The sequence below is a fragment of the Ranitomeya variabilis genome, chromosome 3 (genome assembly GCF_051348905.1).
Source record: "Ranitomeya variabilis isolate aRanVar5 chromosome 3, aRanVar5.hap1, whole genome shotgun sequence".
In the NCBI taxonomy this organism is placed as follows: Eukaryota; Metazoa; Chordata; class Amphibia; order Anura; family Dendrobatidae; genus Ranitomeya; species Ranitomeya variabilis.
Window position 1 is genome coordinate 633722699 of NC_135234.1, and position 18223 is coordinate 633740921.

At 46.0% G+C, this 18223-nt stretch overlaps 1 protein-coding gene across 2 annotated transcripts in view; it reads right to left on the minus strand.

Annotated features, from left to right (window-relative positions):
- Positions 1-235: 235 nt before the first annotated feature.
- The window catches only part of LOC143816756 (uncharacterized), a 110248-nt gene continuing 92260 nt past the window's right edge, over positions 236-18223 (minus strand). For both annotated transcript variants that reach the window (XM_077297522.1, XM_077297523.1), the window contains exons 4-5: positions 5867-5926; positions 236-2425 (exon numbers count right to left, since the gene is read on the minus strand). In XM_077297522.1, coding sequence (XP_077153637.1) covers positions 2379-2425; positions 5867-5926 — 107 coding nt within the window. In that variant the 3' untranslated portion in view covers positions 236-2378. The remainder of the gene's footprint in view (positions 2426-5866; positions 5927-18223) is intronic.

Genomic DNA, 18223 nt, shown 5'->3' on the forward strand with positions numbered 1-18223 from the left:
GGTGTACTGGCCTGTCTCCTAGTAGCACCTCCAGCCTCTGGACACTACGCTGACAGACACAGCAAACCTTGCCACAGCTTGCATTGATGTGCCATCCTGGATGAGCTGCACTACCTGAGCCACTTGTGTGGGTTGGAGAGTCCGACTCATGCTACCACGAGTGTGAAAGCACAACGAACATTCAAAAGTGACCAAAACATCAGCCAGAAAGCATTGGTACTGACATGTGGTCTGTGGTCCCCACCTGCAGAACCACTCCTTTATTGAGTATGTCTTGATAATTGCCCATAATTTCCATCTGTTGTCTATTCCATTTGCACAACAGCATGTGAAATTGATTGTCAAACAGTGTTCTCCTACGTGGACAGTTTGATTTCATGGAAGTTTGATTTACTTGAAGTTATATTCTGTTGCTTAAGTGTTCCCTTTATTTTTTTTGAGCAGTTTATTATTTTATGCAGATTTAGGCCTTATTCAGAAGTCAGCTATTTTTCTCGATTGCAAAAAGAAACAAAATAGTCTGATTGTCATTAGCGTTCCATTGATTTTCACCGATCCATGGACTTGTATGGGGAATGTTGTTCTGTGACTCGGATAAGAATTGAACATGTCTCCAAATATTTTTTGCAGATACAGGGTCCGAATAAAAATACAGGCATGGGAACAGCTCCATAGATTATAATGTGTACATGTTTACAGAGATAAATCACATACATGAAAAACTGACGCTTGAATGAGGCCATACAATGTAATTTTTCATTTTTGTAAAACAAAGACAAAATTGGATCCTAGTTTTACTTTGAATGAACTCCCTCACAACTTGTATCATGTCTAATAAATGATAAGACCTCATGCAAACAGTTCAAACTAGAATTTAGAAGGGACCAAATTTGTTTCTGGCCATAAACATTTGTATGAACAGGACTCGTACATCGTCTATCAACATTAGTGCATAGTTATTCATTTACTGTTTTTTATTTTGTAAGGAGCCATAAGGATACTTAGAATTAACTGTAGGGACATTGGCCATACATCCCCAACTGTGTGACAAATAAAACATTCACAATGTCCTGTCTACTTATCAAACCCCATAAGAAATGCACACGGGAGTATATGGTTGGAATGATCAAATATATAATGAAGGGCTTGTAGAGAATAGTTATTTTCAATACAACTATGGATGTAATTATAGAGATGCAATGTGACTTTTAAGATGTGGGGTCCTGGGTTCACATCCCACCAACAATATCTGCAAGAAGTTTGTATGTTCTCCCCATGTTTGTGTGGGTTTCCTCCGGATTCTCCGGTTTCCTCCCACACTCCAAAGACATACTGATAGTGAATCTAAATTGTGAACCCCAATGGGTACAGTGAAGATAATGTATGTAAAGCGCTGTGGAATGTGATGGCGCTATATAAGGGAGTAATGTAAGTAAATATAAGGCTGATACCATAATCACTGTTGACTTGAATGGAGATTGTTCTTGTATTTACCATTTCTCTGGCGACTAGGGTCCCTATTAAGGGGAATGATGGGAGTCCCAATGCTTAAAGCCCCAATAATCAAGCATTTATGGAGTATGCAATATATAGGTAACAAAATCTCTGTGATAGATGCTTTATACAACATTATGAATTTGATGGACAACACAGAAAGTAGGCTGTTTGGAAAAAAATGTTGACACTGGATGTGCCCTAAATTGATCTACAGCACTGGTACACTCACATAGCAATGGTCTTTTCTCTGTGACTCCCCAGCTACCGAAAAAGCATGCTCAAATAGGCTGGGGGATGTCGTTTGGGTATTCTATAATTGGATATGCACTTTGTATAACATAAAAAATACAATCATAATGTAAAGCTTTAAAATATACATTCACATGCTACATTATTTATTACATTTCAAGGACCTAAATTAGTAAATTACAAACAAGGGAAACATGAAATTTAGCAATTTTCAATTTCATATTTTTAGTTAACAGGTAAGAATCCCCCATACACCATAGATAACTGGAGGCCAAACACTAATTCGGCTGACAGCTATCTTTTCCAACTTCCACCATAAAATGAATGCCTGTTTCGGGGGGAGTGTAGCGAGCCACTGCCAGTCATTGCTGGCAGCATCTTATCTCATAGAAGAATACAAGGTTCTATAGGTTAAATTCTTGATGATGTTGGAGGAGAGTCTGAAGCCCCCATACACATCAGATGGTGGGTTGATCGTGATGATATCAGCAACTGTGACCTAATGTGTATGCTCCCTTGTTTGTAATGTAGATTAAGCCTGACCACACCGGTCTGTCAGTTATCTATTTGGTACGCAGTCCCTAGAATTTATTAAGACTCTTGCAGTATCCAGAGTGCCAGCCTTGTGGACATTATTCCTGTTCAGGTTCTGGGTCTTCTGTCGCCTCCTTTGTTTCATCTGAAATACAGCAGTGATACATACAGTTTAGTATGGGTGACCAACACGCAGCATATCAATATCAGATCAATGGGGGTCCTACTCCTGACATCGCCACCAAATAACTATTTAGGTTGGGACAGAATGGATATGGCACATATCGGTACGTATAGAAGATGGTACTAGAATTTATCTACTAGCATAATGAATACGAAAGAGTTTGAAGTGGTATTCACAGCCACTTCACAATTTCCGGAAATGTGCAACTTCTGACTTGCAGTTGCCCCTTCAATCTCTTAGTCAGTAGCGATGGTAAGAGTTGGCTCCCAGCAATGTGATATTGATGACCTACTATTTTAAGGGTAGTTCATCAGTATTAAAGTGCATGCTGTATCAGGCAATGGCTGTATTATCTCAGCCAGGTATGTTTGACTCTGAAATGCTGCAGCATTTCAGAGAGAAACATACTTTAAATCCAGCGGGGCCGAGCCTAGTCAGACAGGTGGGTCCCTGGCAACTTCTCCCTGTCCACCATGGATTGAAAGGTCTCTGCCTACAGGCGCACATACAGACTATAAGGAATACGGTGGTTCGGAGTCCGTGCTGCCCAAGGTTCAAAGGTGTAGTCACACATAAGGTTAAAGCATGAATGCGTTTTTTTGTGTCAACGTGTCTCAATAGTTGCTATCATTGTGGTTTGGTCCTGATGAAGAGGTTTGGAGACCTTGAAACGCATTGACACAAAAAAACGCATTCATGCTTTAACCTTGTGTGTGATTACACCTTTGAACCTTGGGCAGCGCTGACTCTGAACCACCGTACTCATTTTCAGTGTGGCATTTTATTGGTGGTCCGGCAGCAGCCTTCACATACTGGAGTTGTGACTGTCACAACCCTATCAGGTGAGCATACATACAATAATTTATTTCTTTATCAGATAAGACACTACTTGCGCTCTCTCTTCAGCTTTATTATTTGATTTATAGACGCACATAGGCACAGACCTGTCACTCTAAGGCAGTGGGCAGGGAGAAGCTGCTGGGGATCCGCCTGTCCAACAAGTCTCCCAAGCAGCTTAGTCCCCTGTGGCTTTTAAAGTATGGTTTTGACTGAAACACTGCAGCATTTAACTATGATGTTTTGGTCATTATTGTACTTTTTGATGTACCGTACATTTTATGTTATGTGATTGTTTCTGTAACATAGAAAAAAAGAGGGGCTGACAGCACTCACTTCAATGGGGCGCCCATCCCATGTCCAGGGAACCTTCCTGGATATTCCAAGACCATCCAACATCAAATGAACAGCGCTCCACTCGGGTGTAAATATCTCCAAAAGGTATTTTATTTAGCCATGATACAGCAACGTTTCGACCATAAATTGGTCTTTTTCAAGCACACAATACAGCATACTGGGGTGTCTTAAATAGTGTGAATGCCACACAGTGCACCAATCACTACTAAGCACCACCCACACACAATAATCAATAAAAATATCACATATATCAAACATAAATATATACATTATCAATCAGCGTTCACATATACAACACATAAATAATCATAATAAATCCAAAACGAGAGATCTCTCCTTTGTTTGTCTCATGGTCGACGAATCCACTTCAAGCATCATCGTTTCCATAGGGACCACCAGCGAATCAGCCACGTTGTGCACATGTCATAGATACAGTGAAGTCCAATCCGGAGTATCGGCGCCAAGAAGTTCAGCAGCCTATCACTTTACTTAATCTATATAGCACAGCTGTTTTACCCAATGCGGAAGCTCCTGTCTGAATCCGCATCCTGCGTCAGAGACCTGGGTTTACTGCCGGGTCACTCAAGTTCAACAGTGACGCACCATGAGGGCGCAGGCGCACAGAGCATAGGACGAGCCCCTCCACGTGACCGCAGTGGGGGCACGCCCAAATCACTCAGCGCGCGTGCGCCACCACACAGCCGCCCCATACGAACACAACCAAGCCCAGTCGTCAAGGTAACCCATATGACAGATCCCAACAGAGACACTTTGCAGACCCGCAGGCGCGCAGCACTCCAGACGAAAACCCCAACATGCCATTGCAGTAGGAGCACGTCATAATAGTACAACGCGCATGCGCCATCAACAACCGCTCTGCCCGATCGCAATCCAACAGGGTCACCCAGGCAGCATATATAATTGATACATTCCTATCATCATCAAAATAGAAAAAATACCTTACAGACCCAAGCAGATCTCCCAGGCATGGTTATGTTGTTTTTGTTTTGTTTCTATAGGAGATTGATGGGACAGTCGGTGGCTGGATGAATTGAGACGTTAGAGGATTGGTCTCGCATTATTTAAATGAATAGATGGAGTGCTGCACGCCTGCGCGTCTGCAAGGTGTCTCTGTTGGGATCTGTCATATGGGTTACCTTGATGACCGGGCTTGGTTGTGTTCGTATGGGGCGGCTGTGTGGTGGCGCAGGCGCGCTGAGTGATTTGGGCGTGCCCCCACTGCGGTCACGTGGAGGGGCTCATCCTATGTTCTGTGCGCCTGCGCCCTCATGGTGCGTCACTGTGGAACTTGAGTGACCCGGCAGTAAACCCAGGTCTCTGACGCAGGATGCGGATTCAGACAGGAGCTTCCGCATTGGGTAAAACAGCTGTGCTATATAGATTAAGTAAAGTGATAGGCTGCTGAACTTCTTGGCGCCGATACTCCGGATTGGACTTCACTGTATCTATGACAACATGTGCACAACGTGGCTGATTCGCTGGTGGTCCCTATGGAAACAATGATGCTTGAAGTGGATTCGTCGACCATGAGACAAACAAAGGAGAGATCTCTTGTTTTGTATTTATTATTATGATTATGTGTTGTATATGTGAAAGCTGATTGATAATGTATATATTTATGTTTGATGTTTGTTATATGTGTTATTTTTATTGATTGTTGTGTGTGGGTGGTGCTTAGTAGTGATTGGTGCAACAGGTGGTATTCACACTATTTAAGACACCCCAGTATGCTGTATTGTATGCTTGAAAAAGACCAATTCATGGTCGAAACGTTGCTGTATCATGGCTAAATAAAATACCTTTTGGAGATATTTACACCCGAGTGGAGCGCTGTTCATTTGATGTTGGATGTTTCTGTAACAATATTGAAATATGCAGGGTATTCCCATCTTAAGAATTCTTTCTGTTGAAGAGTATGGGAGGTACAGAAAGAACAGAACAAGCTGCCATATAAAGAATGTGTTAGTCAGCAACCAGAAAATGGGTCATCATCACCAACCAAATCCCATTTTGGCAGACGCCAAGTGACCTGAAGATGGAAATCATAGCTATCAGGCATTTATGGCATATACCTTGGATATGCTCTAAAAGTTTACAATAAGAATGTACCTTTAATATTGGTAAATTTGTTTCCTATTGTTAGATTTTTACAGTTATCTGCTCCAAATAAAAGAAAAAAGTTCTTACTGGTTATTCGACTTCCTTGAGTCCACCAGGGCGGTATCACTGGTGGTTGATCGCTGGCCTCTGTAGTGACAAGAATATGTAGATATTTAAAAAGCTTTAAAAAAGAAAATGTATTCTCCACATTTGCCCAATTATGCTTTACAGCTTCATCCAACAGCCTAACAAGTCCTACCTGAAAGATCACATTTTTGGCAAACAGTAGCCTACCATTAGCCATTGTAAACATTCATTTGTGTATAATCTCCAAACTATACAATCGGCCATATTGACTATTACCTTGTGTGAATCGCCAGCTTAAAGAGTTATTCCCACATAGTCAAGTAATCCGCTATCTACAGGATAGGGACTAACGTATTGGATGCTGGGGATCAGACCGCTGGGCCCACAGAGACCCCAGTAATGGGGCTGTAGCCTGTGTAATTAACGTGAAGGTTGATCATGCTCACCTCAGCTCCAGTCATTGTATATAGGGCTGCCGAGTACAGCCCACCACACATATTACTGTCTGCTATGATTCTTCTTAACAACTCCCCTGTCTGACGTGGTCAGATGTAGCTGTAGAAAATATTCTGAAGTTCCATAATTCTTTTAAGAGGTTAAAGCTAGTTTAAATGAATATATTGGAACAGCAGGTCTAAAGTTCCCCCCCAAAAAAACGGAAAAAAAAACTTGTTTTTTATTATTCTGCAGCAGTAATGACATGTCATGTATTCACATGACTGCTGCAGCCAATCACTGGTCTCAGCAGTATAGCTTGTATGTATGAGATGAGACTGCTGAGGCTATTGATTGGCTGCAGTAGTCATATGGATGTACTATATATGATGTAGGTGATTGCTGTAGCACAAGTGAACAAAAACTGGAGAATTGGAGTTGGAGCAGAGGAGGATTTAAAAAGAATCTGTCAGCGGGATTTCACACTCCTATTTATACGTGCATGCGCCTCTGTGAAAGGCAAGTCCAGCAATACCTTTACATGACCAGTCCTTTCCTCCGTTACTGAGAAATCAAAATTTAAATTGATATGCAAAGGAGGATGAAGAGCTATGGTAGATCTGAAGCCTCTCCTCTGTCACTCCAGCTCTATTCCCTGGCCAACGTCGCTTCCTCCTGGTTGACTGATGCCTCCTTTGCACGGCATAGAGGCTAGTACACTGATTATAATTATTATTTTCTACCTTAAAGAAACACTCCCATCAAACTTTTTATCCTCTTAATATATTGCGATCATCATATTATATAGCACTGTGTACTTACAATTGCTCATTTTGCTCTGCTACCCAGCTAATTCTTCTCTTTCCTCTGCTCTATGTGGAAACAGGTAGTCTCTTTTTCCTGAAAGAGTCGTCTCCCTTTTCAACTCCTGGCCCAAGTGCTACCTCTTCCTCCCCTGCCAGGGACTTTTTCAGTGATGACTCATGGAGGGAAAATTGACCTCCTGTTTCTACATAGAGCTTAGATTTTTAATGACACAATGTCATAGAAGGCAGTGACCACAGGAAAGTTCAAAACAAAGTGTCTTTAATGTCCAACGTAACTCACAAATAGTATCCTCCTGATCGCAGGTGGGAGTCAAGACAGTCTGTTCTTAAATCTGTCTTGGGCAAATAGCTTGTCCAAGTCCACACTTACTTTTATTCTGTATTGCAACCACAGCTATGCCTGTGACTGCAATACACTCCAGCTGCCTTAGGCTACGTTCACACATGCGTCATGCACCCCTATATTTAACATGGGGGCGCATGGACATACGTTGCATTTGCGTTTTGTGACGCATGCGTCGCTGCGGCGCACGCGTCAGGGCGCACAGGACGCAGCAAGTTGCATTTTTTGTGCGTCCAAAATCAAGCAAAAAAAGGACGCATGCGTCACAAAACGCTGCGTTGTGCATGCGTTCACATTTGCGTTGTGCGTTGCGTCGCCGACGCTGCGGCGCACAACGCAAATGTGAACGTAGCCTTAATATGCTTCTATGCGCATCCTGGGGGATACATGGTGTCCCTCGCATATAATACCTGTCACTGCCTCACAGTTCACAGTGATATATAATATGATGACTGCAATATATTAAAAAGATATAAATTTTGATGGGACTGCGTCTTTAAGGCTACATTCACACTAGCGTGGTTTGCAATACGTTGCAGTGCGTCATTTAGGAGAAAAAATGCATCCTGCAAAGTTGTCTGCAGGATGCGTTTTTTTCCCCATAGACTTACATAACCGACACATTGCGACGTATCGCCACACAATGTTTTGGTGGACCGTTGGCTCCCCTACAATTGGTACGACCCCGGACCCTACAATTGGGCAGCGGAAGCGTCGTAAGACTGCTTCCGCTGCCCTCGTCAGGCATCAGTTTCACAACGCGCGTCAGCACGTCAGGCCGACGCATAGCGACGGCCCCGAGCCGACGCTAGTGTGAAAGCAGCCTAAACCCCCCTCTTGTGCTTATTTGACATCTGTTCAGCACTGTGGGTAACAGATACTAAGCGGTATGGAAAAGAATCAGTGGAATCTGCAAGATTTTTACACAAAGAATAGTGTTGAGCATTCCGATACCGCAAGTATCGGGTATCGGCCGATACTTAGCGGTATCGGAATTCCGATACCGAGATCCGTTACTTGCCGCATATCGCATACCGGAATCGGAAGTTCCCAGGATTCAAACTACACAAATTTGCACGAATTCAGCCAATGAGAATGATTCCAAGTGTGGGCACATCCTGTTCAGCATGGAGGGCATGAAACTACTGGCAAGGCTGTGATTGGCTGCTGAAATGATGTCATGCTTCAGTTTAAAAGTCGCCGGCGCCATTTTGCGCTCACTCTGCTGTGAATTCAGTTAGTGACAGGACGCTGTTTGCTGACTGAGGGCCAGTTTAGAGATAGCGATTTGCTTCATTGTTCTTTTCAAAGGCTAATTTAGCAACCGCTGTGTTCACCTACTAATCACCTTGCTTTTGCCTTGCAGCGCTGTTTTCACAGCGATCTGCAAGGTCTGTGTGTGTGTGTGTGTGTGAGTGCAGCCCACTCTCTAGTCTGTGTGCAGCCATAGGCCGTAGCTGGTTGTATTCAGTTCAGGGAGGGTGGTTCATTGCCTCATACTGTTCTATTTTTTTTTTTTATTTCAAGTAGTGTAGTCTGCTGCTCATTTTTTCTAATAATTCCTATTAGTGACTTTCCACCCGTATCCAGCTAACTTGTGGAAAAACACTACATAGGATAAAGTAGAGGAGTTTTTTTGGGCCTTGCAGCGCCGTTTACAGCTGTCTGCACGGTCTCCGTGTGACTGCAGCTTGCCCTGTAGTCTGTGAGCAGCCATAGCCTGGTTGTATCCAGCTCAGGGTTCTTCACTGCGTCATACCGTCAAATCAATTTTCCTTTTGTTTTAAGTAGTGCAGGCTGCTGCACATTTTTTCAAAAAATTTCTATTAGTGTCTTTCCACCCGTATCCAGCTAACTTGTGGAAAAACACTACATAGGATAACGTAGAGGAGGGTTTTTGGGCCTTGCAGCGCCGTTTACGGCTGTCTGCACGGTCTCCGTGTGACTGCAGCTCGCCCTGTAGTCTGTGAGCAGCCATAGCCTGGTTGTATCCAGCTCAGGGTTCTTCACTGCGTCATACCGTCAAATCAATTTTCCTTTTGTTTTAAGTAGTGCAGGCTGCTGCACATTTTTTCAAAAAATTCCTATTAGTGTCTTTCCACCCGTATCCAGCTAACTTGTGGAAAAACACTACATAGGATAACGTAGAGGAGGGTTTTTGGGCCTTGCAGTGCCGTTTACGGCTGTCTGCACGGTCTCCGTGTGACTGCAGCTCTCTCTGTTGTCAGTTTAGCCCCAAAAAAATAAATAAATAATAAAGTTCACCAAACACACCACTTTACATTTGTGTAGGCCACATTAGCTCATATTAAAGTCTAGTCCACACTTTAGAAAATTAGTGTTTCTTATGCAGCGCCCCCACTGCCGCAGGGCCGAGGGGTACCCGGTACCGGGCCTCTGAGTCTCTGCTCTGGGGTTGTCACGGTGGCTAGACCCGGCCCGTGACCCTGCTGAGGGGCGCCCAATAAAAGGTGTGGATAGTGATGATGTTATGGTGCGGTGCAGGTCACAGTAAATAACAAGGACACCAGGTTGCAGTCTCTTTACCTCTTTACTGAAGGCTTCAGGGTCCTCAGTCCGGAATACGGTTAACCAGGCTGCGCAAGTCCGGCCGGTCCGATGGCACCTCCAGGGTTCCCTTTGCAGGTGGAAATCTGTGCCTACCTTCTAGCGCTTGTGTGTTGTGGTCCTTCCCTGCTGTGCTTACGGGATAGTCCCCACAACTGTTGTGTCTGTTTCTCGTGTTCCCTCACAACTCGATTCTGATGTTCTTCTTCGTCCCCCAGATCTTATGGTTAGGACGCACCCGTATGACGGGGAGGCTCGGAGCTCTTCCGGGACTCTAGCGTCGCCCCACTCCTGTTGTTACCCCCCTGTGTCTTCCTAGGTCAATTGGGTGAGACAGCCCGCCTATAACTGACTGTCCTGCCGTAGGTTTGAAGTTTGGCCTGGAGCTCTATACTTCCTCGGCGTTCCGGCCACCAGTTACGCGCCTCAGTAGGATGTTGCCTCGTCTTACAGCACGACTCCTACTGGTATTCTCCTTGTTGCGTTGATCTCGTTTCTCACTCAGCACAATAAACCTCGCTTCTTGTCCTTTCTTGGGGTACCGCCGCTATATCGTGCAGGTGCGGTCCCGTAACGTTCTCTCTGGTTGCTAGGCCTCTGTCAGGATCCCACCCCTGACAGGGACCCCTCTGAATCTTCCCCTACAACACCCTCTGCCACAAGGTGTTGCCTGGTTCCAACCCAGTCAGCTTTCTCATCTAACTTCCTATCCAACCCCCAGTTTTACCAGACTGTGAGGAGTGGCCTAATGCATAGTGCCCTTAGCTCCCCCTGGAGGCCAGACTGTGAAATGTATTGGTGTCTGTGATACCTGGTCAGGTGAACTCCTTCAGTGCCATCAGACGTACCATAGCCCCCCTTAGTGGCGGAGCAACAGTACTGCAACGACCAGGACTTTGGGGCGCTGCACTTATACCTGTTAGGAGCTGTTCAGGAATAAGCACACAAAGCCATTACCCGTTAGTACTTTTCTGCTTATCTTTATCAGTCAACCAAGATGAAGAAGGCAGGGAGTAAGGCACGTGGGCGTGGGCGCGGAGCAAGGAGAGGACGTGGGGATTCTGTGCCTGCTGCGGGCACCGGTGACTCCTCAGCACCAGGTTTCACCAGGGAACAGTCCTTCATGCGCAGCTTTGTCGCAGAGTGCCGTACACCGCTGCTGCGTGAAGAACAAATTGAAGCCGTTGTCGGATGGATGGCAGCTAACGCATCGACTTTAATTAGTGCCACATCCTCTCAGACACAGAGCACTGGAGAGCAGCCATCTGTCTCTTCACCACCTGCCAAATTGCCCAGGCAGACAGAGAGCCCAGGACAGGAGCCGTCACTACTTCTGTTCTCTGAATCTCTTGGCTTGGAAACAGGGGGCCAGCCAAGCAGCATTGGAGAAATGGAAGAAGAGGCAGGGTGCAGTGATGCCCAATCGCTTTTTCTCTCTTCCTCTGAAGAGGCGGGTGGGCCAGTGCCTCCGGTCACCACATCGCAGGACGCATCCGCTGATGACACTCAGGTGCCACTTTCTGGTGCGTGCTCTGCTGCTGAGACTACCCAGGAGGAGCAGTTGGTGGCAGAGGGTAGTGTAGAAGATGAGGTCCTTGACCCATCTTGGCGTGAGGGACAGGAAGGTGGTGGGAGCAGCTCTGAGGAAGAGATTCCCCGAACGGGCCAAAGAGGCAGAGGGAGGGGGAAGACTGCGGATCCTGCAGCCTCCGCTTTGGCACCCGTTCGGAGCATGTCTCTTCCAAAAGCCAAAAAGGGCGCTCCCAAGACTTGCAGTGCCTGGTCCTTTTTTGACACAGTTGCAGATGACATTTGCTATGTCAAATGCAAGGTGTGTCATCACAAAGTCAAAAGAGGTCGAAATGTCAGCAACCTCAATACCTCCAACATGTGGAAACATGTGCGCACCAGGCACGCGGTGGAGTTAGAAAAACACACTGAAGAGCTAGGCCAACCAACAGCGGCAGCTACCACCTCTTCAGCTCGTGTTGCCTCTTCCTCCAGCTCACACGCAGCTGGTTCGGCTTCCTCCCAGGATCGCCGTGGAAGAACCTCTGGCCCTGTTGTCCAGAGACCCACTGTAATTCCACCCGCAGCACCACGTTCCCAGTCATCCACACACTCCCAGCCCAGTCTACAGCCATCGGTAGTACAGGCATGGGAGAAAAGGCGGCCTTTCTCGTCAAACCACCCACGAGCACAGGCTCTGACTGCAGGCATTGACAAACTTCTGTCACTGGAAATGCTGTCATTCAGGCTGGTGGAGACTGACAGCTTCCGTGACTTGATGTCATTGGCAGTCCCACAGTACAATGTGCCCAGCCGTTTTTACTTCAGCAGGCAAGCTGTCCCTGCCCTGCTCAAGCATGTGGAGGGACACATAAAACACACGCTACTGAACGCCGTCAGTAGCAAGGTCCACCTCACCACCGATGCGTGGACCAGTCAATATGGACAGGGGCGATACCTTTCCCTCACTGCCCATTGGGTTAATGTTGTTGAGCCGGGTACAGATCGTGCGAGTGGCGCAGGACGTGTCCTGCCCACTCCAAGGATTGCAGGAATCCATTCTGTACGCATTGACTCCTCCTCTTACACCAGTTCCTCAGAATCATCGCTGCAGGAGCCGTCACAGTCCACCTCCACATGGACCCGTGATGAACGTTTACCTTTTATGACCGACATGAGCACAGCCGTGGCCAAACGTCAACAGGCCGTCTTGAAATTAATTTCTTTGGGGAATCGAAGCCACACAGCGCAGGAGCTCTGGAATGCCATCAAGCAGGAGAGCAATGTGTGGTTTGTGGCAGCGAATCTCCAGCCAGGCATGGTAGTGTGTGATAATGGCCGAAATCTGGTGGCAGCTCTGGGCCTCGGCAACCTCACTCACATCCCATGTCTGGCACATGTGCTCAATTTGGTTGTGCAGAGTTTTTTGAGGGACTATCCGGATCTTGATGCACTGCTGCACAAGGTCCACCTAGAGTGTGCTCACTTGCGGCGTTCCAGCACGGCAAAATCGCGCATTGCGGCTCTGCAGCGCCGACACCGCCTGCCAGAACATCGCATCATATGTGACCTACCTACCAGGTGGAATTCCACGTTACATATGTTGGAGCGGTTGTGTGAGCAGCAGCAAGCTGTAATGGAGTACTGTTATGATTTTCCCAATGGCAGGGAAATCAAAATAACAACGGACTAGCTCTCGGGTGATGGGAACTAAAGTGACCGTGACCTGAACCTGACACGACACTGGAAGTAGCCGGGGAGTGTTTCCTACGATGCCCTAGACACCACGCGCCAGCCGGAGATCTAACTACCCCTATCAGAGGAATATACAGGCCTGCCTTACCTCCAGAGATGAACCCCAAAAGGAGATAGCAGCCCCCCACAGATATTGTCGGTGAGTCAAGAGGAAAAGACATACGTAGGATGAACAGCAGATTTAGCACAGTGAGGTCCGCTTACTAGATAGCAGAAGTACAGGAAAGAGTCACTTCACGGTCAACTTCAAAACACTACTCAAAAACACCATCCTGAAATTACTTTAAAACTCCAGTGACAACTCATGCCACTGGAGTGGCAATTTCAGTCCACGAGAGCTTCCAGCTACAGAGAGTCACATTGCAAATAGCTGGACAAAAATAGCATAAACTAGAAACAAAATTCAACTTAGCTGAACAGGATCTTGAGGCAGGAGAATGCAACAGAATGCTACTGATACATTGTTGGCCGGCATCAGACCAGCAGCCAAGCAGCCTTAAATAGGAAACTCCCCTAATGGGTGTCAACAGGTGATCAAGGATAGAAGAAGGCAAATAAGTGGCACTACCATAAAACACCACCGGGGGAGCCCACAAACAGAATTCACAACAGTACCCCCCCCTTAAGGAGGGGGCACCGAACCCTCACCAGAACCACCAGGGCGATCTGGATGAGCACTATGAAATGCACGAACCAAATCAGGAGCATGAACATCAGATGCTGTCACCCAAGAATTATCCTCCTGACCATAGCCTTTCCACTTAACCAGATACTGAAGTTTCCGTCTGGAAACACGGGAGTCCAAGATCTTTTCCACCACATACTCCAACTCACCCTCAACCAGCACAGGAGCAGGAGGATCAGCAGACGGAACAACCGGCACCTCATACCTCCGCAACAATGACCGATGAAAAACATTATGAATAGTAAAAGATGCTGGGAGGTCCAAACGAAAGGACACAGGATTGAGAACCTTCAGAATCCTATAAGGGCCGATAAACCGAGGCTTAAACTTAGGAGACGAGACCTTCATAGGAACAAATCGAGAAGACAACCAAACCAGGTCCCCAACACAAAGACGAGGACCGACACGCCGATGACGATTAGTGAACTGTTGAGTCTTCTCCTGGGACAACTTCAGATTGTCCACAACCTGTCCCCAAATCTGATGCATTCTATCAACCACAGCATCTACTCCAGGACAATCCGAAGACTCCAATTGACCGGACGAAAAGCGAGGGTGAAACCCTGAATTACAAAAAAATGGAGAAACCAAAGTGGCAGAACTGGCCCGATTGTTAAGGGCAAACTCTGCCAATGGCAAAAAATCAAGCCAATCGTCCTGATCAGCGGACACAAAACACCTCAAGTAAGTCTCCAAGGTCTGATTAGTACGCTCAGTCTGGCCATTAGTCTGAGGATGGAATGCAGACGAAAAAGACAAGTCGATGCCCATCCTGGCACAGAACGCCCGCCAAAATCTAGACACAAACTGAGTACCCCTGTCAGACACTATATTCTCAGGAATACCATGCAAACGCACAACATTCTGAAAAAATAGAGGGACCAGCTCAGAGGAGGAGGGCAATTTGGGCAAAGGTACCAAGTGAACCATCTTGGAAAAACGGTCACACACCACCCAGATGACGGACATCCTACGAGAAACAGGAAGGTCAGAAATAAAGTCCATAGAGATGTGCGTCCAAGGCCTCTTAGGAATAGGCAAGGGCAACAACAACCCGCTGGCCCGGGAACAGCAGGGCTTAGCCCGAGCACAAACATCACAAGACTGCACAAAAATACGTACATCTCGAGACAAGGAAGGCCACCAGAAGGACCTAGACACCAGATCCCTGGTGCCAAAAATTCCAGGATGACCTGCCAACGCGGAAGAGTGAACCTCCGAAATAACTCTACTGGTCCAGTCATCAGGGACAAACAGTCTACCAGGCGGACAGCGATCAGGCCTATCCACCTGAAACTCCTGCAAAGAGCGCCGCAGGTCTGGGGAGACAGCTGACAATATCACCCCATCCTTCAGGATGCCAGTAGGTTCGGAATCACCAGGCGAGTCAGGCTCAAAACTCCTAGAGAGGGCATCCGCCCTCACATTCTTAGACCCAGGCAGATATGAAACCACAAAGTTAAATCGAGAGAAAAACAACGACCAGCGCGCCTGTCTAGGATTCAGACGCCTGGCTGACTCAAGATAAATTAGATTTTTGTGGTCAGTCAAGACCACCACCTGGTGTCTAGCACCCTCAAGCCAATGACGCCACTCCTCAAATGCCCACTTCATGGCCAAGAGCTCCCGATTTCCAACATCATAATTTCGCTCAGCGGGCGAAAACTTTCGAGAGAAAAACGCACATGGTCTCATCACTGAGCAGTCAGGACCTTTCTGCGACAAAACTGCACCTGCTCCGATCTCGGAAGCATCTACTTCAACCTGGAACGGGAGCGAAACATCAGGCTGGCGCAACACAGGAGCAGAAGAAAAGCGGCGCTTAAGCTCCCGAAAGGCCTCCACAGCCGCAGAGGACCAATTAGCAACATCAGCACCCTTCTTGGTCAAATCAGTCAAAGGTTTAGCAATGGCAGAAAAACCCGCTATGAATCGGCGATAGAAATTAGCAAATCCCAAGAATTTCTGAAGACTCTTTAGAGAAGTAGGTTGTACCCAATCACAAATAGCCTGAACCTTAACAGGGTCCATCTCCATAGATGAAGGGGAAAAAATATATCCCAAAAAGGAAATTCTCTGAACCCCAAAAATACACTTTGAGCCCTTCACAAATAGAGAATTAGCTCGTAAAACCTGAAAAACTCTCCTGACCTGTTGAACATGAGATTCCCAGTCCTCCGAAAAAATCAAAATATCATCCAAATACACAATCATAAATTTATCCAGATATTCACGGAAAATATCGTGCATAAAGGACTGAAAAACGGAAGGGGCATTCGCGAGACCGAAAGGCATTACCAAATACTCAAAATGGCCTTCAGGCGTATTAAATGCGGTCTTCCACTCATCCCCCTGCTTAATCCGCACCAAATTATACGCACCACGTAGATCGATCTTAGTGAACCACTTCGCCCCCTTTATGCAAGCAAAAAGATCAGTCAGTAAAGGTAACGGGTACTGGTATTTAACTGTAATCTTATTCAGAAGTCGATAGTCGATACAAGGTCTCAATGAACCATCCTTTTTACCCACAAAGAAAAACCCTGCCCCCAGTGGAGACAAAGAGGGGCGAATATGACCCTTTTCCAAAGATTCTCTGATATACTCCCGCATAGCAGTATGTTCAGGTACAGACAAATTAAACAAGCGACCCTTAGGAAATTTACTACCGGGAATCAACTCAATAGCGCAGTCACACTCTCTGTGAGGGGGGAGAGAATCAGTTTTAGGCTCCTGAAAGACATCATAAAAATCTGACAGAAATGCTGGGATCTCAGAGGGAGTAGATGAAGAAATGGGAACCAAAGGTGCATCCCCATGAATCCCCTGACATCCCCAGCTCAGCACAGACATTGATCTCCAGTCCAAGACTGGATTATGAATTTGTAACCATGGTAATCCAAGTACTAATACGTCATGTAGATTATATAACACAAGGAAACGAATAATCTCCTGATGGTCTGGGGAAAGATGCATAGTCACTTGTGTCCAATATTGTGGTTTTTTGCTAGCCAAAGGTGTAGAATCAATACCCTTTAAGGGAATAGAAACCTCCAGAGGCTCTAAATCAAACCCACAACGCTTGGCAAAGGACCAATCCATGAGACTCAGAGCGGCGCCAGAATCCACATAAGCATCCACAGTAACAGATGATAAAGTACAAATCAATGTCACGGACAAAAGAAATTTAGACTGCAAGGTACCCATAGAAAAAGATTTATCAACCTTTTTATCAACCTTCTTTATGCGTTTAGAGCATGCTGATATAACATGAGCTGGATCTCCACAATAGAAGCACAACCCATTTTTGCGCCTGTAATTCTGTCGTTCGCCTCTAGACAATACACTATCGCATTGCATATGCTCTGGTGCCTTTTCAGAGGTCACCGCCAAATGATGCACAGGTTGTTGCTCAGAAGATACTGCCATATGGTGCACAGGTTTTTGCTCAGAAGATACCGCCATATGGTGCACAGATTTGCGCTCCCGTAAACGCCGATCAATCTGGATAGCCAATTTCATGGCATCATTCAGACCTGTAGGCACAGGGAACCCCACCATGACATCCTTCACGGCATCAGAGAGACCTTCTCTGAAATTAGCTGCTAGAGCGCACTCATTCCATTTAGTAAGCACCGACCATTTACGAAATTTTTGGCAGTATATCTCAGCTTCATCTTGCCCTTGGGAAAGAGCTATCAAGGCTTTCTCAGCCAAAATCTCTAAATTAGGTTCTTCATAAAGCAACCCCAAAGCCAGAAAAAACGCATCTACATTTAATAACGCAGGATCCCCTGGCGACAATGCAAATGCCCAACTTTGTGGGTCACCCCGCAATAGAGAAATAACAATTTTAACCTGTTGCGCAGGATCACCAACAGAGTGAGATTTCAGAGACAAAAACAATTTACAATTCTCTCTGAAATTCAAAAAACGGGATCTGTCTCCGGTAAAAAATTCAGGCATAGGGATCTTAGGTTCAGACATTGGAGCACGTATAACAAAATCTTGTAAGTTCTGGACCTTTGTAGCCAGGTTATTCAGACCTGCAACCAAACTCTGTGGATCCATGATTCAAACAGGTGTAACCAAAGCCATTCAGAGATTAAGAGGAGAGGAAAAAAAAAAAGGCTGAAGACTGCAGTTTAAGCAAGGAGTACAAATAAGCACTAAGGTGCACTTTCCAAACACAGAAGGAAAAAAAAAACCTTTTCATATCCTTTCCTGCTTTAGTG